At 42.2% G+C, this 16,682-nt stretch overlaps 1 protein-coding gene across 2 annotated transcripts; it reads right to left on the bottom strand.

Annotated features, from left to right (window-relative positions):
* Positions 1–150: 150 nt before the first annotated feature.
* Positions 151–9,791, bottom strand: rnf217 (ring finger protein 217). Of its 2 annotated transcripts, XM_079753704.1 has the most exons (8): positions 8,756–9,791; positions 7,181–7,402; positions 6,215–6,379; positions 5,319–5,416; positions 5,102–5,205; positions 4,401–4,472; positions 4,010–4,084; positions 151–1,139 (listed from the first exon to the last, which is right to left on the bottom strand). In XM_079753704.1, exons 1-8 carry the CDS (start codon positions 9,746–9,748, stop codon positions 1,066–1,068), a joined length of 1,803 nt encoding a protein of 600 aa, XP_079609830.1. In that variant the 5' UTR covers positions 9,749–9,791; the 3' UTR covers positions 151–1,065. The 2 variants fall into 2 exon arrangements, with proteins under 2 accessions (XP_079609830.1, XP_079609831.1); XM_079753705.1 differs by having other exon boundaries at positions 151–4,084.
* Positions 9,792–16,682: the final 6,891 nt, after the last annotated feature.

Genomic DNA, 16,682 nt, shown 5'->3' with positions numbered 1-16,682 from the left:
TGTAAATAATGTTCAACAGATCCAACAGTCCACAATATACATTATGCAACAGAACTTAATAGATACAATTTAAATACAAAAAACAACCAGCTATCAGCCAATACATAATACCGGGACATTTTTGGTCTTATTTATTTGTATTATCGATTAACCATCAGTTGAAAACAGTGTCTGTCTCTGACAAAGCAATACAGCAAAAGAGTTAACAGCAGACATTTTAAGAGTGGCAGTTGGTAGTGGAACATGGACCTGGTTTGACCTCTGAATGAAGTCATTCACGCAACATGTCTTCTTAAAGAAGCTTTTACCAAGGTACAGACTGTTTCAAGGCAGACACAACACATTATGTTTACCAATGGAAGGTCAGCATTAAGTAACATTTTACACACACACACACACACACACACACACACACACAGTACAGAGAAATGACACTTTTAAGACACGACAGTCAGTTGATTGTCCCATATATTTTGTTTTTTTGAGATGGACTTAAAATTATGACATCAAGCCGGCCTAAAAGTCCGCCCCTCTGTACTGCCACCAGGCTCTCCATAGATTTCTTTCAGTAGCAGTTTTAATCTACTGGAACAATGCGACTAACAAAGATACAATACATAATAAAGTGACAATTCTACATTGTGCAAAGATATATGGAACAAAATTGATGTAGCTATAACGTACACTAGACATGAAGACTTGAACCCTCCTAATCTAAATAAAAATAAAAATTTGTCTTAGCACTAGCATAGCATAGCATCTCACTACCCCCCAAAGTACTGGCAATTTGTAGATGTGACAGACAGAAACTTACATATCACCCTAAACCATTTCAAATTTCTAGGATACAAAGTGCTACTACAATTGTACTTGAAGTTCAAACAGAATAGCATCTTAAAAAGGGCCCTATTCTACCACCAGGGTTGATTGTGATTAGTCATACGCTACAATATTTTTTTTTAATATACAAGTGGAAGTGCTCACCCAGATGTGTGATGGACAGATAAATTCCCTGGTGGACCATAACAAGTACTAGGCTGGAGTTTGACCTCGCTGTCATACATTTTAACGGCAGCTCACACTTGAGACGCAACCAGTGGATCGATTTTTGAATGGATTGGAATGTCCCACTCTCAAACCTGTTGGTAAAATAGGGGGGCTTTAAAATTTACAAAAGAAATAGGGGCCCTTTAAAGAATAGCATTGGAAGGGAACCACAAATAACAACAGGTAAAGGCAAGGTTACATTGTCATTCAGAAGAACCTTCAAGGTAACATGGCCTGAAGGTATGAGCCAGCTCATACACAAGAGGAATAGACAAGAAATAAACCAAAGCAAAACATTCACAAATAATGGCATTCAATTAGCAACTACATTTCTACCGTTAACATTTTCACTCCAGACAGCAGTAACCGTTTTAGAACTCTTTGTATGGCTATTGTGAAATGCTCGAGTACAGGACAGGTTTTATTTGTTGTCAAACTGTATGCCCATGGAATTAAAACAAACCACAAAACAAAGTAGCTGGATATCAGTGCATTAGCAGCCGTACTTTAGCACTATTGAGGGCAAAGACTCCCCATGTTTTAAATGACATTGAATGTTTGAGAGGATGAAAAAAAAACCTTTCCTAATGATGGCCTGTCAACAGATAGAACCAAAATGAGGAAAAAGAATGTCTGTTTCAAATTTTATATTGTAGCCAAATGGTGTGAAAATACCAAAAACGAATATGTATTGGTCTATATTTGCATATGTTTATGCTACATTCACAATAATTACAATTGTATTTATATATTTTTATATGAAAGAAACTATGGCAAATAATTATCATATAAAAATTATAATTATATTATTAAAATTAAAATCCATACAAAAGTTTTAAAGCTTCAGTTTTGTGCATTGCTAATGTAATATATAATCTCTGCAAAAAACAAAGACGTCCAACATTTCCCTATGCTTCGTAGATCATGACACAAGCCTTTTGAACTATTTTACCTCTAAAATATTAGACGTCTCAAATGTTTTCCTTCCTGGGACCTGATACTTTTGTGAAGCAACGATTGAACACTATTGGCAAGCTTCAGTAAATACACGACTGCGCACATTTGAGTGGCACAGCCGTTGTTTAAATGGACAGCCATGGGTGTGAATCTTCCTGAGAGTGCAACCTACAGGCAGCAATCCACCATTTTCATGAACACCAGTGTGCAACCAAATTTCGCCTATGCTTTTTCGAACCAGCATCACAACCGCAAATTCCACCATAACTCAAAACTGGCAAGATTACCCTGTGAATAGTGCATGGGATTACAGCATATGGCCAAATAAGTAAGTAACAAATAGAAATTGTTAAATATATATTTCTAACCCCATTTCCCCAGTTGTTGAGATACTCAGTAGTGTGAAGTTATAGGCATTCCGTGGGAGATTCATATATATTTATTTTTAAATAATTAATGTATTTATTTAAGAAAGTAGATGATATTGATACATGTTTGCAGACTCTTCAGCAGGTGCAGTGTCTAGTAATGGCTTCAGTAACTGCTCATTAAACAAGCACCCATCAATAGGTATATTGATGTGATATATATATATATATATATATATATATATATATATATATACACACACACACACTTCTTTTCAACTTTCCGTTGAGTGAATTCTTTGTCTCTTGTTGACATCTTGTGTACATCTAGACGTTTGGGGTTGCCGCGTCTTCCTATGCAAGAAAATGCCAAAGGGCTACGAAATAGAAAGTAAAGAACCCAAAACGTGTGATGGGAAGGAAGGATCCATTTGGGGACTAGCTGATAGACTCAGGCTGCCTACTGCCTGAGTCACCACCGACACTAACAGTTACATCTTGTTTGTGCCTCGGACATGACGTGTCAACATCTCTTTAAGCTATTTTCACTCCCCATTCATATCAGTAGAAACAAATTCACATTCTATATTGTTATTTTATACGTTGACCTTATCAACATTTGACCGTCTGGTTGACAGAGGAAGAGGATGGTAAAGAGACACTTGAGAGGATGCACCACCAAGAAAGAGAGAGAGAGAGAAAGAGTAAGAGAATAGAAGGATAATCGGAGTTGGGGGGGGTGATGATTAACAGATAGAAAGCTGGCGGTTGCTGGGTGACAACCTTTAAAGCTTTAGAAAATCCTCTGCTCTCTGGCACAGTTCAAGGATCTGTCTAGGTCTGTGTGTGTTTGCATGTGTGTGTGTGTGTGTGTGTTTGGGTAACATTAAGGCTCTAAAGGTCAAAATACAAACTGTGCAACAGACTAATTCTGTTACAATCAGCCTCCTTTGAATGAAAGATATTTCTGTTTTTAAAGCTTTAAATTTGAACTTTGAACAAGATCCTCTTCAGAACTGTGATTGCCTTCATATGACATCTTTAACACCAAAAGCAAAACGAAATCTTTCAAATCATAGCAAAAAATTCTTTCCATGTAGCACCATTCTAAAGTATATACTAATAGCATGTTCAATTAAAGCTTTCAGTTTGATCCAAGATCAAAACTATTCAAATAACCTAAGGGCGGGCCTTCGATTTTATTATTTTCTTTATGTTATGCAAGAATTTGTAATGTTTTCTTTCCGTCAACTTCCTTGTTATTGGCTCCTTTCCTGCTAGCCTCATTGCTGTGTTAGCACGTCTGCCAGTGGCTGTTTCGTTAATATTTCAACATTCCTGTAAACTGTAGCCAGCCCTGTTTGCAGTCAACTTGGCGCCAGTTTCGCATGAACTCCCCCTGACAGGAGGACACAGGGGAGGGCGGAGAAGAGAGGAAGACAAGAGAAAGAGAGGGGACGATCGGGAAGGAAACTCTGCAGAGAAAGTGACAAGCAAAGATGGAGGATCTTCTTTTGACAACAAAGTTCTCGATAGAGGAGGCCGTCACGTCGGGTCAGGTGATTCCCTCCCTTGCACGCTCGCTCACTCTATGGGAAATGTCTTGGTGAGATTGCTTTGTTAGAAGGTCACCGCACCTTTATCAGAGCCCTGAGCAAGCTGCTGCTTCTTCTTCCTCTTGCACACGTAATACACTGGGAAAACCACCAGGCCTGCAGACCAGGATAGAGAGAGAATAAACAAAATGGTAGGGAGAACAGAAGGGAGGTAAGGAGGAGATAGGTGGGTGAGAAAATAAAATGTAAGAAATGGCAAGATGTGTGTGTGTGTGTGTGTGTGTGGGGGTGTGTTTGTGTGTATGTATGTATATCTATGTATTTGTGTATGTCTATGTGTGTGTATTTGTCTGTGTGAGTGTGAGATTGTGTGTGTGTGTGTTTGTATTTGTGAGCGCGAGTGAGTGAGTAAGTGAGTGAGTAAGTGAGGGAGTGTTTTAATTGGTTTGTGTTTGTGCGTTTGTGTGCGTACCTATAACCAGTGAAATAGATCCCAGAACCACGACCAGCACAAGGACCACAGGAGCCAACACCACCTTACTGGCTGTAGAGATGGAGGGATGCAATCAATTGTCGAGTGTTAATATTGTATTGCTTTTACCGTGGAAAATGCACTGTGATCGTACTGGAATCATTTTGGTAAATGCAGATCCTATCAAAATACATGACTGAATTTGAACTTTGCCAGCAAGCAACGTATTTAGCTGATACATGCGTTTGTCCTTAGGGATGATGTGACCCAACTGATATTAAAGAATGAATTCCCCCTAGTAACAGTTTTAATCCAACTGTACAAACCCCCTCTGGAACTGCCCCACCTTCATTCTCCTACCAATGACTACCAAATCCAATATGTGCCCATGAGCTGATATCACCATGGTAAAAATACAAAGGGAGCTGTAATGGAGATTTTGGTCCTGGGATAAAATTAGCTTGTGGCTCCTCAGGCACCCCTGCTGCTATCTAATCACCCTTAGCTTCTATTAGCTAGCATTCTTCAGAGACCATGGAGCAGCTAACTAGCTGTGGCTTGTGTCAAAATAGATTAGCCGACCGAGCGGACATGAGAGAGGGACAATTATCGGTCGGTCTGGAGACAAACAACCAAAGCGTGTGTTGAGTTTCCACTGGAAAGCAGCTAGAAGTGGACCTGTGGCGCCCGCGGGAACTCACCACAGACGGAGCCTCTTATCAGACGCCTCAGATGGGGTTTATCGGGGAGGTAGCGATACTTGCAGCCGAACACACTGAGGTTAGACGTGTGGTCGCCGAAAAACCTGACAACCGACCAGACAAACACAGAAGAAGGTTACACGAGAGGGAGGGCAACTAAACACACAGACAGAGCAAAAAGGAAATTAAAGGAGCAATGACAAAGGGAAACACAAACCTCATCTGGCGGTAACGCTCTCCACAGCGGTAACAGAAGTTGGTGTTACACTGTGTGCAGGTCATGTGGTCGCACCCCTCTGTGCGCTGAATGTGGATCTGGAGACACAGAGACTCAGGTGAACGCGTGATCTCCAGGCAAACAAGTCAATGATAGCCCCACACTTGTCTTTTGCACCTTGGTCCATGAACAGCCAAATGAGAATCACACTCTGCCTGGAGATGGCCATAAGTCTATCAATCGGCAAAAGCCGACAGATTTCCTCCATTCAAATGCAATTATTTAGAAGATAGTACCCAACTGACCGAGTTAAACCTTGTCTGCCCTCCTCTACCCTTCCTTCCATCCACCCACATCCATCCATCCAACCATTCCAAAATCCATGCAACCACCTACCTACCCACCCATTCATCCATCCATCCATCTACCAATCAATCCATCCATCCTTTCACCCACCCACCCACCCATCCATCCTTCCACCTACCCATCCATCCATCCTCTGTTCGCTGAATGTGGATCTGGAGGAACAGAGACTGTTCTCAAGACAAACAGGTCCCGCTGTTTGCCTTGAGTCTCTTGTCCTTTGTACCTTGGTCCATGAACATCCAAATGAGAATCACACTCAGCCTGGAGATGGCCATATGTCTATGAATTTCAGCAAAAGCCGACAGACTTCATCCATTCAAATGCAATTATTTAGAAGATTGTACCCAACTGAGTTTATACCTTGTCTACCCTTCAATCCATCCTCCCACATCCATCCATCCAATCCTTCAACAATCCATGCAAACAACTACCTACCTACCCATCCATCCTTGCACCTACCCATCTTTCCATCCACCCTCTCGCCCACCTACCACTCACCTTCTGCCCTGTTATCACCCTGGTTCCCGTACCTTGCACCGGGGACATTTCTGCGCGTTCCTCTGCCCATGCTCGATGACGCTCGCCCACTTCCGCAGCAGCTTGTCCCCACGCCTGTAGTCGCGGCACTTGAGCCCGCTGTGCCAGGGCGCGTGGCACTTGAAGCACCATATGAACTGACACGCACTGCACTGGATCTGCAGAGCGGGAGGAGAGAGGGGGAAAGGGGACAGGGACACGGGGGGGGGGGGGGGGGAGGGTAAAGAAAAAATAATTAGCCGAAGCTTGATCACTATTTTTTGCTCAAGTGATTAGTTAAGAGGTGCTGAAGGTGAGATTCCAGAGATATTATTGGAGTGATATTTGTTAGAATATTATTATGAAATGCCCCGTGAAAATATCTATTTTGAGTTGTGCATGCCTCTATATGAGCTCATTTTTATTTAAGGCCAGTCCCGGCTCATTTCGGGCCAATCAGAGGATCCATCATGCCTGTCAATCACAGGTGTGTGAGCATCCACCTTTCTGACTCTTGGAGAAACTTAGGGAGGAAGGGGACTTTTTTGTTATTGTTTCTCTTCCTGCTATGACTCTATTCAACTGTCAGATCTTACCTACAGTATGTTTAATTGATTCATTTAACTTATTTATTCGCATTTTGAGAATCAACCTCTCTCTCTCAATAAACCTCTGTTCATTATTAAAATGAAAAACAATCAAGTGTGTTTCTTTGCTGCACTTCCACCGTCAATTCTGGTAACTTGAGGGGGCCATTGGAAATTATTTATGATATTCTATATTTAAACGGTGGTAAATAATTCATAAACTCATCGATGCAGCAGAGTTCTACATTCCTAGGGCATAAAGTGTATCTACGTAGTAAGATAACTCTAGCGACCAATGCACTCATCTTCTGCATTTGAAAGACTGCCTAGGCACTGATCTCAGTAACACTGTGGTGGTGTTCTTGCCGTTGGGCTGTTTCTAAGTGGCCTCACCTTGTACTTATGCTCTGAGCGGTCGGGTGTGTTCGTCTTCAGGGTGGTGAACAGGTTGCACTGAGGGCAGGGTTTGGTGCTTGCATCCAGTTGACACAACTCAAGGAAGTAGTGGTATTTGGCCAGCTCCTCATTGGCCAGGTGAGACACCACAAGGCTCTCCTCGAGCAGGCCACTGCACTCAAGGATGGGACACACGATGTCCGCCTTGCCCACTTGTACCTGGGGAGTGACAGTGAACAGGTGGGTCACTGACAGTGAACAGGTGGGTCATTGACAGTGAACATGTGCATCAAGTCAAAAGTCAAAAGAAGAGGATGATCTTGTTCGTGTGCCTCAACTGAATAGCGGATCTTAAAACAATTTGTAGAATCGTTAACTGACTAAACAGTTAATGAACAATTGTGAAGTATTTGTTCATACAATTATCTAGTTATGCAAAAGCACATTAATGACAAAGGCAAAAGGTGTATCCCTGGCTGCATTCTTCAGACTAAAAGAACAAGCCTTAAAGGCATCAAGGAGTGCTGTGTGTGTGTGTGGGCGTTTGTGTGCACTCTGCTCTGTTTATAATGGGCGCTAGTCAAACAGGCCGTACACTAGGCATCTGCTTATCACACAGTGTCAAGTCATATTGAGGACACATTAAAGACTATGTCAATATATTTTGATGCAAGTCTGAGATGGTCTGAATAGTGTTGCAGCACCGATGACACCCAACACATGGATTACCGTAAATAATCGTAACAAAACACCTTATTGTACCCTTCCTCTAGTTCCACTTCCTCCTGTTATTTAATCACTGTCACCTATCATTCTCTTTGTCTCTTTTCTGCATCTAGCCACTTTTTCCATGACCTGTCATCTCTTGTGGCACTGTGTGTGTTCCTCCTTCAGATGCTATTACAATCGGTCACCTATTTCACACCTTCCCCCTGGCATTCTGATTTCAAGCTGGTTGGACGAGTTGTCTGGGACACACGGTGGGGCTACACATTGTGTTTGTGTGTACGAGTGTGTGTGTGTGTGTTTGCACACACGTACTGACAATAGGTACATAAACGGTAATGGTAACAGCGTGGTAGTGTGTTACACCCACACTATACACACTGGTTATGTAATTTGATAATGCCATTGTGCTAAGGGTAGCGCAACGGTGGTCAAAGTTTCAGGTTAAACAGGATGGCTTTAGTCGTGGATAGGCATAACACGAAATATCCCATGAAACATAAACCTAAGGTGAACGAAGATAAGCCAATACTAAAACTTTCCATTTGGATTGAATGTGTTGATTTGTTGGTTGTTTGATTTTAAAGCAAAATGAGCTTGATAGTAATTGCATTGCATTTCAAAAGCATAAAGTCTAATATTACATAATGACCAATGTAGAGCAGTCTTTCCACCTGCTGGTATAGGAGAACAACAGAGTGGGTTTAATCAAGTAGTGCTTGCAGGAGGGTTGGTCGAACAGAAAAAAAGTCGGTCACCCACGAATACTTTAAACAGGGCATTGCCACATGTCAACACCAACACCGTCGTATATCTGTGGACCACTGCTCCCCAAAACCAGCGTACCTGGGAGCTGATGTAGCGTTTCAGACACTCATCACACACGGCCTTCCCGCAGCATCGCAGAGGCACGATGGACGACCTGTCCAACAGACACACGAGGCAGTTCGACAGCGCGGTGCAACCCACGCGACTTTCCTCACGTGAAAGTCGAATCGACGCTCGCGGATTCCCCAGGTCGCGGAGGCTATAAAGTTCGGGGGTCGTCGAACCTACGACGTCATCCCCAGCCATCGTCTGCAGATCTCCTGCTGCACCAGACGGGAGGGCTGTCGGTTTTTCATTATGGCGTTCTTCTACGACTTCAAAGTCTTTTCGGTAGCCGTCGTTGGCGATACAGTAGACCGTACAGTACACGTGTTCTTTGTCAAAACAAGACTGGTCTACGGCGTTCCCGTGGCTCCTACTTTCACAGTTGTAATAACATTCATCGGAATCCGATTCGACCTCTTGGGGAACTGACGTCTCTGTTCCTGGGTCATAATAAAGCACTTGCTCGTTCTGGGTTTGCTGTTCGACTGTTACTGGGGTTGATGGTGGCACATTAACCCGTTGTTCGGATATGACAGCCCTGTTCGTGGCGTTTTCCTTACAAGGGTTGTCCTTGTTGTTGCGTCCCTCTCTACGATGCAGGGAGTGAGACTTTGATAATATCCCAAAATTGCGGTTTAAAATATCCACCACCGTACTGGTCCCATTCCCAGTCCCATTGTTGCTCCCATCGTGAGTGTCTTGATCGTCCCCGTTCTCGATTTTGTTTTGCGTCACCGCGCGTCGCTGAATCTCGGGATCGCTCTCTCCTCTCGGCGAGATAACGGTGGAGTTCGCATGTCTAATGACATGTTGACTCAAAGCCCCGAGCGACCTGTCAACTTTACTGTCAGCAGGAGAAGTTTCTGTAGGCAGGCTGCGGCTTAACGTCTCATTCGCGTCGTCGAAACTGCCCATAAATGCTGGCATGTTATTTTTTCCGTAAGTATTCGGTCGATCATCTTCCATCCCCGACGTGTCACTTCCCAGGTATAGTGCGCGGTGCTCCGCCTGCCCCACTCTCGTCGACTACCAAAACAAAACACAACAGGCAGCCTTCTGCTTCCGGGTCTGGAAGCATGTGGAAAGAGTGGCAAGTGGCCAGCCAATGGGAAGCCTGTGGTGAATCCCAATTTAAGAAGACATTGTGTAGTCAGACCATAGATTGTTTATGCGGTCTGGACCAGGGTTATATCACAATGTGAATGGTGTGCAGATTATTTTAACAATCTCGTTCTCATGGACACACAATCAAGAAGCATTTTTGCTTTTCTGCTCATCATTTACACAAAGGTGTATGTAGTAGGCGTATTAAAGGCAATAACTATATCATGTAACATTTTTAACATTTCGAAACAGTACATTTTTGCACAATAATAGACATGACATTGAATAATGTTGTATAATTTGGCTTTAATTCGAGAACAGTAAAAACACAAGATAGTCTGTCCTTTCTTTCTGTTCTACTAGTACAGTCACCTCCGTTAAACAACCAAAAAATGAGCTAAAATGACTCAGGAACCTCTAGTCAATGAGGAACATAAACAAGCCAAACATTGTACAGTTTTTACTCAAAACCTTGGTTCCACAATCCTACTCCATGAATGTTAAGTACAGTGACTGGTTATTTGTACTTTAAGGAGAAACAGCATCAACATTATTTCTGTAGTACATCATTAACAGCCCTATTGCTGAGCTGTGGATGTTATAAAGTGAGAATAGACACATTATGTTAGAGTTGAGAATTTACTTTTTCAGGTGGGGAATTTTTACTTAACTTTTACTGAATTTATCTCAATGTATATTGCCTCTCAATATCAATTGTGAGCATCATTGTAAACCTATATTTCTTACCAAACTTAAAAATGTCTGGCCACTTATTAAATCTAAATCTGTATTTTAAAGTTGCAGAATGAATAGAATACAGTGTGGACAGCCATTTATAAGTGGACTCTTGTTTGTTTTATTGAAGTAACTGTAACCAGCCAAAGTGCTTTACACCAATGTATTTAATCTCCCCGGTCACACTGACTACAAAACAATGTTTATTTGTGTAATTGTATTTGACAGTTTTTTATCTTCATGTCATCTGCAGTGTCAATAAATCAATTCAATAGACGTGAAGATTTCAGGCCTCAGCAAGTTCCTGTTCTGTTCCATTCACAAAAGTATCAGTACAGTATTTTACACCCACACACACACACACGCACACAAACACACACGCACGCATGCACACGTGTATAAAAATACACACACACATGCCTGCAAACACACATACACACAAGCACACTCACTTTTGCATACAGATAGAGTGGTCATATTATGATCTGAAATTATCCTTTTATTTCATCCAGTACTCAGTAATATACAGTAGCACTCCTATGCATTAGAAGGGCCCCTTTTATACTACTCTCGTCCGTGTTATTGATTTTGGACCGTCCACAGACTTGTATGATTGGCTTGAAAGGTAGATAGCAGAGGAAAAGGAAAGGGGTCCAAATTCACGCCTTCAAGAGAAGGTTCTCATGTCCGTACCGCTTGGCTAGAGAGCCGCTGACTGTCAACGCCCATGTTTGGACAATATTTGCCTCCAGGTACCACTTAAAACCATTCAGCTAGTGCCGAGTGCCGAGCTCACACTACAGGACTGTTAAATCGTATCAAAATTCCATCCAAGGAGGAAGGCTCACCTCTAACGACCATCAAATTACTTCAGGGTCAAGAGACACTAGCCGAAGGGACAATGCCAGTTGCTAGGGCACCACATCCCATACATATGAATGGGTAGTACCAAATCTTTACTGCCTTTGTTGTATGATTTGGTTAGGTTGTGAGCAGGGTATGGAACTGTTGAGGCAAGCTGGCTAAGATATTTAATCATTATAAGTTAAATTATGATTAGTTACTGGTCCTTTGGGAACACTACCTTTCTGTGTCATTGTTTTACAGGGACATTTCCAAGTGATCTGTGGGGGGTAAAGATGTATCTGGTCTGCCTGTATGTCAGTGACACTATCTGTTGGGAATCTGCTGAGTAGCCTGAACGACAACTGTGTAAGGTTGAACAAAAACATTTCAGGTCATAATGTGACTACGTGAAGCTCTCTCTTCTGGCCGGCTACCTGTCTTCTATCTGATATAGAATATTGTACAATTAGAAAAAACTAAACCAAAAAAACGCTTGTTTTTTTTCCACTTGTGGACAACATCACACATTAGTAATCAACTAGAAAAAACAGTTAACACCGCCACATTGTTAAAAAACGTCTAGAAGTTCAAAGTTACATGACTATTTTACTTCTTAATTATTATTTTCTTCCTGGTATGAGCAAATTTTTTGTATTATATATTTTTTAAACTTTTATTATGAAAAAAAAACACACAAAGTTTCACATTGAGAACACTTCAAAATAAGTCTGGAAGCATTCCAACCAACCAAGAAGTTCCCTCGGCGCAGCTAGTTAGTGAGTCACACGCAGCGCTGAGATTAAATACGACACCTCATGCAAACACACAACAACGTCCGCCATCTCCCTCGCTGCGTGAACGCAGCCTCGCGGGGGGGTTAGCGAGCGTAGGTAGGTAGACCTACGACCTCGGAGGTCAGAGTTCACCGTCCAGGACTGACGGATAACCAAAGGACCAGCTAGCGTGCGCAACGTCAGCGGTTGAGAGACGTATGGTCGGTCGGTTGGTCGGTCCACCTCTATGTTGACATCAGCCCGTGTTGAAACTGTGTTGGTTTGTTTTGGTGGTCCCCCACCCACAAAATAAAATAATACCCGCAAAACGAATCCACTTGGTTAACGGTAAAAGGCCTCAACAAAGCATTTTGGTCCACGTTGCACTCTCCATTCTAAGCAGTACAAAGGAAAACGACGATTCTGTGATTCCGTTAGCAGTGGAAGCGAAACAAGGGAACATCCCTCGGGTCTATGGGCACATTACAGTTCCGTGTCCTGTAGCTCTACTAGCCTACAGCTTGGAACAAGGGAGACGGAGCAGGATCCTATACCTGGTAGTACTGCTCAGAATCACTGAATAAATTGACTCGGTGCAGGGAACTACCCCGCTATGCATCTGGTTTTGCATTATTGAGGGGTGTATTCCAGAAGGAGAGGAGAGAGGGTGATGAGCTGGGAGTGTTATGATGGCACAGCAGTGACAATGTTCGACAATGTGCCCTCTTACTATCCAATATGTACGTGTGTGAGTTGCCGTTTCTGCACCCACTTGTGCGTGTGTTTGTCTGCACACGTGTGTGTGTGTGTTTGTGTGTGTGTGTGCACGTGTGTCTGAACACGTGTGTGTGTGTCTTTGTGTGTGTGTGCTTGTGTGTCTGCACACATGTTTCTGTGTGTGTGTGTGTGTGTGTGTGTGTGCGTCTGCACGTGTGTGCTTGTGTGTGCACGTGTGGGTCTGGGTGTGTGTCGTCGTATGTCTGATTGACTGAGACGCCCTTGCTTGCCCCACATTGAATATCAACCATTCTGTATCAGTTTGGCTGTAATGCTCTGTTTGAATCGAACAGGGCTATTTTGGGACGACAATCAGGTCAATGTCTGATCGCTGTTCCAGGCCGATGGAAGGAGGTTGATCCAAATTGTAACAACGTTTTCTCCCTCTCTCTCTCCTTATCTTCTGTCCGTCTATCTGTGTTCCAGCAGCACAGATAGAAAACCTGTTGTAAATATTGCTTGTAATATATATATATATGTATATATTTGTATGACGTTAATGTCAAATTTAATTTAAGTTAGGCGTGTTATTTGTGTGTTGTGTGCGCACATGTTTATCCCTTGAAGAGTGTGTCCTTAGTGTACATATGTATGTGTGAAAGAAGGTGTAGGCTGTAATTGTGAGGTTCAGTATTATTCTATCTAGAACAGAATACGTCGTGCTGACTCTATCTCACGACTTTAACTGCATGTCGCCAAACCCCGCTTCTTGTCCAGTTGTTGATTTCTGTGTCTCTGCTGTTCATCACTAATCGAAAACACTACTGTATTACATTAGAGAAAAAATACACACGCATAACATTCTTTAAGTGTTAGTCTGGTAGATGCTTGTTGTGTGTTCTGTGATCAGAGGTCAGGTGTCTGACCCGTGAGGCACAAAGAGATTCAAATTCCAGAGAAAAGACAATCGGTTTGAGTTCTGTGGTCAAGAAAATTGTTTCTTTCTCTGGGTTTTTAAAACTCTTCGGTTAGGCATGGCCGTAGAAGAGGAGCATCCTTTCAGTCAGCGAAGCATTCCAAGAGCGATATTTTGAATCCTTTGGAGTACGTGGCAGGAGTTTGACCACCGTTTTCCCTTGAAAGATGTAACAGTTCACCATCAATTAAACCCATCCAGATAACGAAATTCTACTTAAAACCCCCAAAACAAATGTAGGCTTTAAGTTGTTCTGCAGTAGGTCCTGGTCAAGGTCTGGATCGTAGAGGAAATGGTACTTCAGCTGAATTCAAGTTCAACCCATTAATCCTCTGCTCTTCGTTTGTCCCACCCTGTAGGGTTTTAATATATTGCAGAAACAAATCCAGCGTTCAAGAGAGGGGAATTCAGTCCTGTCGTTACCATTCTCGTCCACAAGAGGTCCCTGTTTCCTCAGAAACGGATCCGCAGAAGATTTAAAGGACGTCGAAGCTGCCGGATGGTTTGTTGTAAGACGTTTAGAAGTATTAAGAAGCAAGAAGTTAGGCTGTAATCCCTTAATTAAAGATGGAGATTTCCATGGTGGGGTATCACTTCTGCTGAGTGCCAGGTGTTACTTCGACCTGAGAAGGAAGAGAAGAAGAGTGGAGATTAAACATTGAGATTGCAGTAAGAATGGTAATCATTTTTTTCATACATACTTATAGTATACTAATAGTTTTTGACTTTGATTTTAACATATGGTAGCTTCATCTTGATTGACAGATTTTTCGAAATGTTTGATTAACATATGAATACTATATTGCTCATCAACTCAGGGCTGCATATAAAGATGTTACATAAAACCATATTAATATTATGCACAAAGCATACAAACATAATGAAGTAAAAACCCAGGTTTAATGCAAATGCTACTTATTGGTACCGTGAGCATAGTGTACATATCTTGTCAATTTAGATGGTGTACCAGTAAAAACATTCAAGTAATGCAACATTCTCCATTCTTTGGTGCATCAATGACTGATTTAATGACAGTTAGCGTGGTAAAACAGCATCATAAAAAGAGCCTGTTAGACAGCACACTGACGTTCCTAAATATCGCAGCATTTCTCCTGCTGTCTCAAGGCACGGTCTTCCTTTTAGTATAACTCAATGATAGCAGAGCATTAGCAAGCAGTGAAGAAGGCCGAATCAATATAGGAAGCACACAGTGTCAAGGCTTCTGTGAATCTCTCTCTCTCTCGCCTCTAATAATCAATCAAAGCCCTTGTTTGCTATCCAAAAGTCACAAACAACAAACAACAAAAACGAAGAGTTTTTTGTTGTTTTATAGATTGTGGATGATATTCAGAAAGAAAGGAAGGCATGCTTTCGGCACCAGAATAGAGATTAAGGTAATTACCAAAGTTAAACAGCTAGAAAGAACTGGAAACATTGCCAACACGGAATAGATAACAATGCTGATCGGGCTGTGCGTGTGTGCGTTGGTGCGTGTGTGTATGTGCGAGCGTGTATGATTGTGTGTATGTCTCCCGGCTAGGACAATCACAGCTGATGTTGTTTCATTGGTCCCCCTGGACTGAGCAAAAACACTGAAGGGACCACAGCTGAGGTACAATGATTATATATTGATGGTGTGTGTGTATGTGTGTGTGTATATGTGTGTGTGTATATCTGTGTGTGTGTGTGAAGTGTACATTATTTTAATTGCACACATATTTATGTCAAAAGCCTTTCTTTATAGGAAATTATACTTTTGTATGTGTGTGTGTTTATATATGTGTGTGTGTGTGTGTGTGTGTGTTCATGTGTGTGTGTGTGTGTGTGTGTGTATGTTTATGTGTGTGTGTGTGTGATCATGTGTGTGTGTTCATGTGTGTGTGTGTGTGTATGTTTATGTGTGTGTGTGTGTGTGTGTGTGTGTGTGTGTGTGTGTGTGTGTGTGTGTGTGTGTGTGTGTGTGTGTGTGTGTGTGTGTGTGTGTGTGTGCGTGCGTGTGTGTATATTCTTGAAGGCCATTATGATGGTGCTGTGATTTATGATCCATGATGTGTCTCACTGGGGAGAAATAAAGCTACAGAATGCTCCTTTATGGCTTTTCTTCTTTGTTTCATCTTTTTCTTACATCCATCTCTGTCTTCAGCATTCTTCTACCTCCCTCTCTCTGTCTCTCTGTCTCTCTCTCTATGTATTTCACACACACGTACCCGCAAAGACACAGACACACTCTCTCTCCATCTCTCTCTCTAATGATAACAATAATAGCTAAATAAACATAAGAAATAACAACACACAAGTTCATAAATGAATGACAATACACAAGTTATTTCGTTAATCAGTCACCAAGTAAGAAGATGATTTCTCTCTCTCTGGCTATCTCTTCCTCTCTCTCACTGTCTCTCTCTTTGTCTCTGCATCTCTCTATGTCTCTCTCTCGCCATCTCTATAGCTTTGGCTCTGTCTCTCTCTCTCTCACTCTACCAACATCTTTCTCTTCCCATATCTATCGCTTTGTCTCTCTCACCCCCCCTCTATGTATCTCTCTAGGTCTCTCTCTCTTCTAGGCGCAATAAAGCTCTCCTATCGATAAGGTTTCTTTGGCACCTCAGTGTAATTATTGCTTGTACGGTCTTGCCGCTTGTTAAATAAGGTAATTTTGCCGGCGGTTTATTGCTAGCCTCTGGTGTCGATAGCAGGGGGTGGGGGGATGGATGTAAGGTTATGTTTTCAACGTCCTCTCTCTCTCTCT

Source organism: Pollachius pollachius (assembly GCF_949987615.1).
Source record: "Pollachius pollachius genome assembly, chromosome: 16".
NCBI lineage: Eukaryota > Metazoa > Chordata > Actinopteri > Gadiformes > Gadidae > Pollachius > Pollachius pollachius.
Note: the sequence above shows the minus strand (reverse complement) of the source record. Positions and strands in the feature narration are given on the sequence as shown.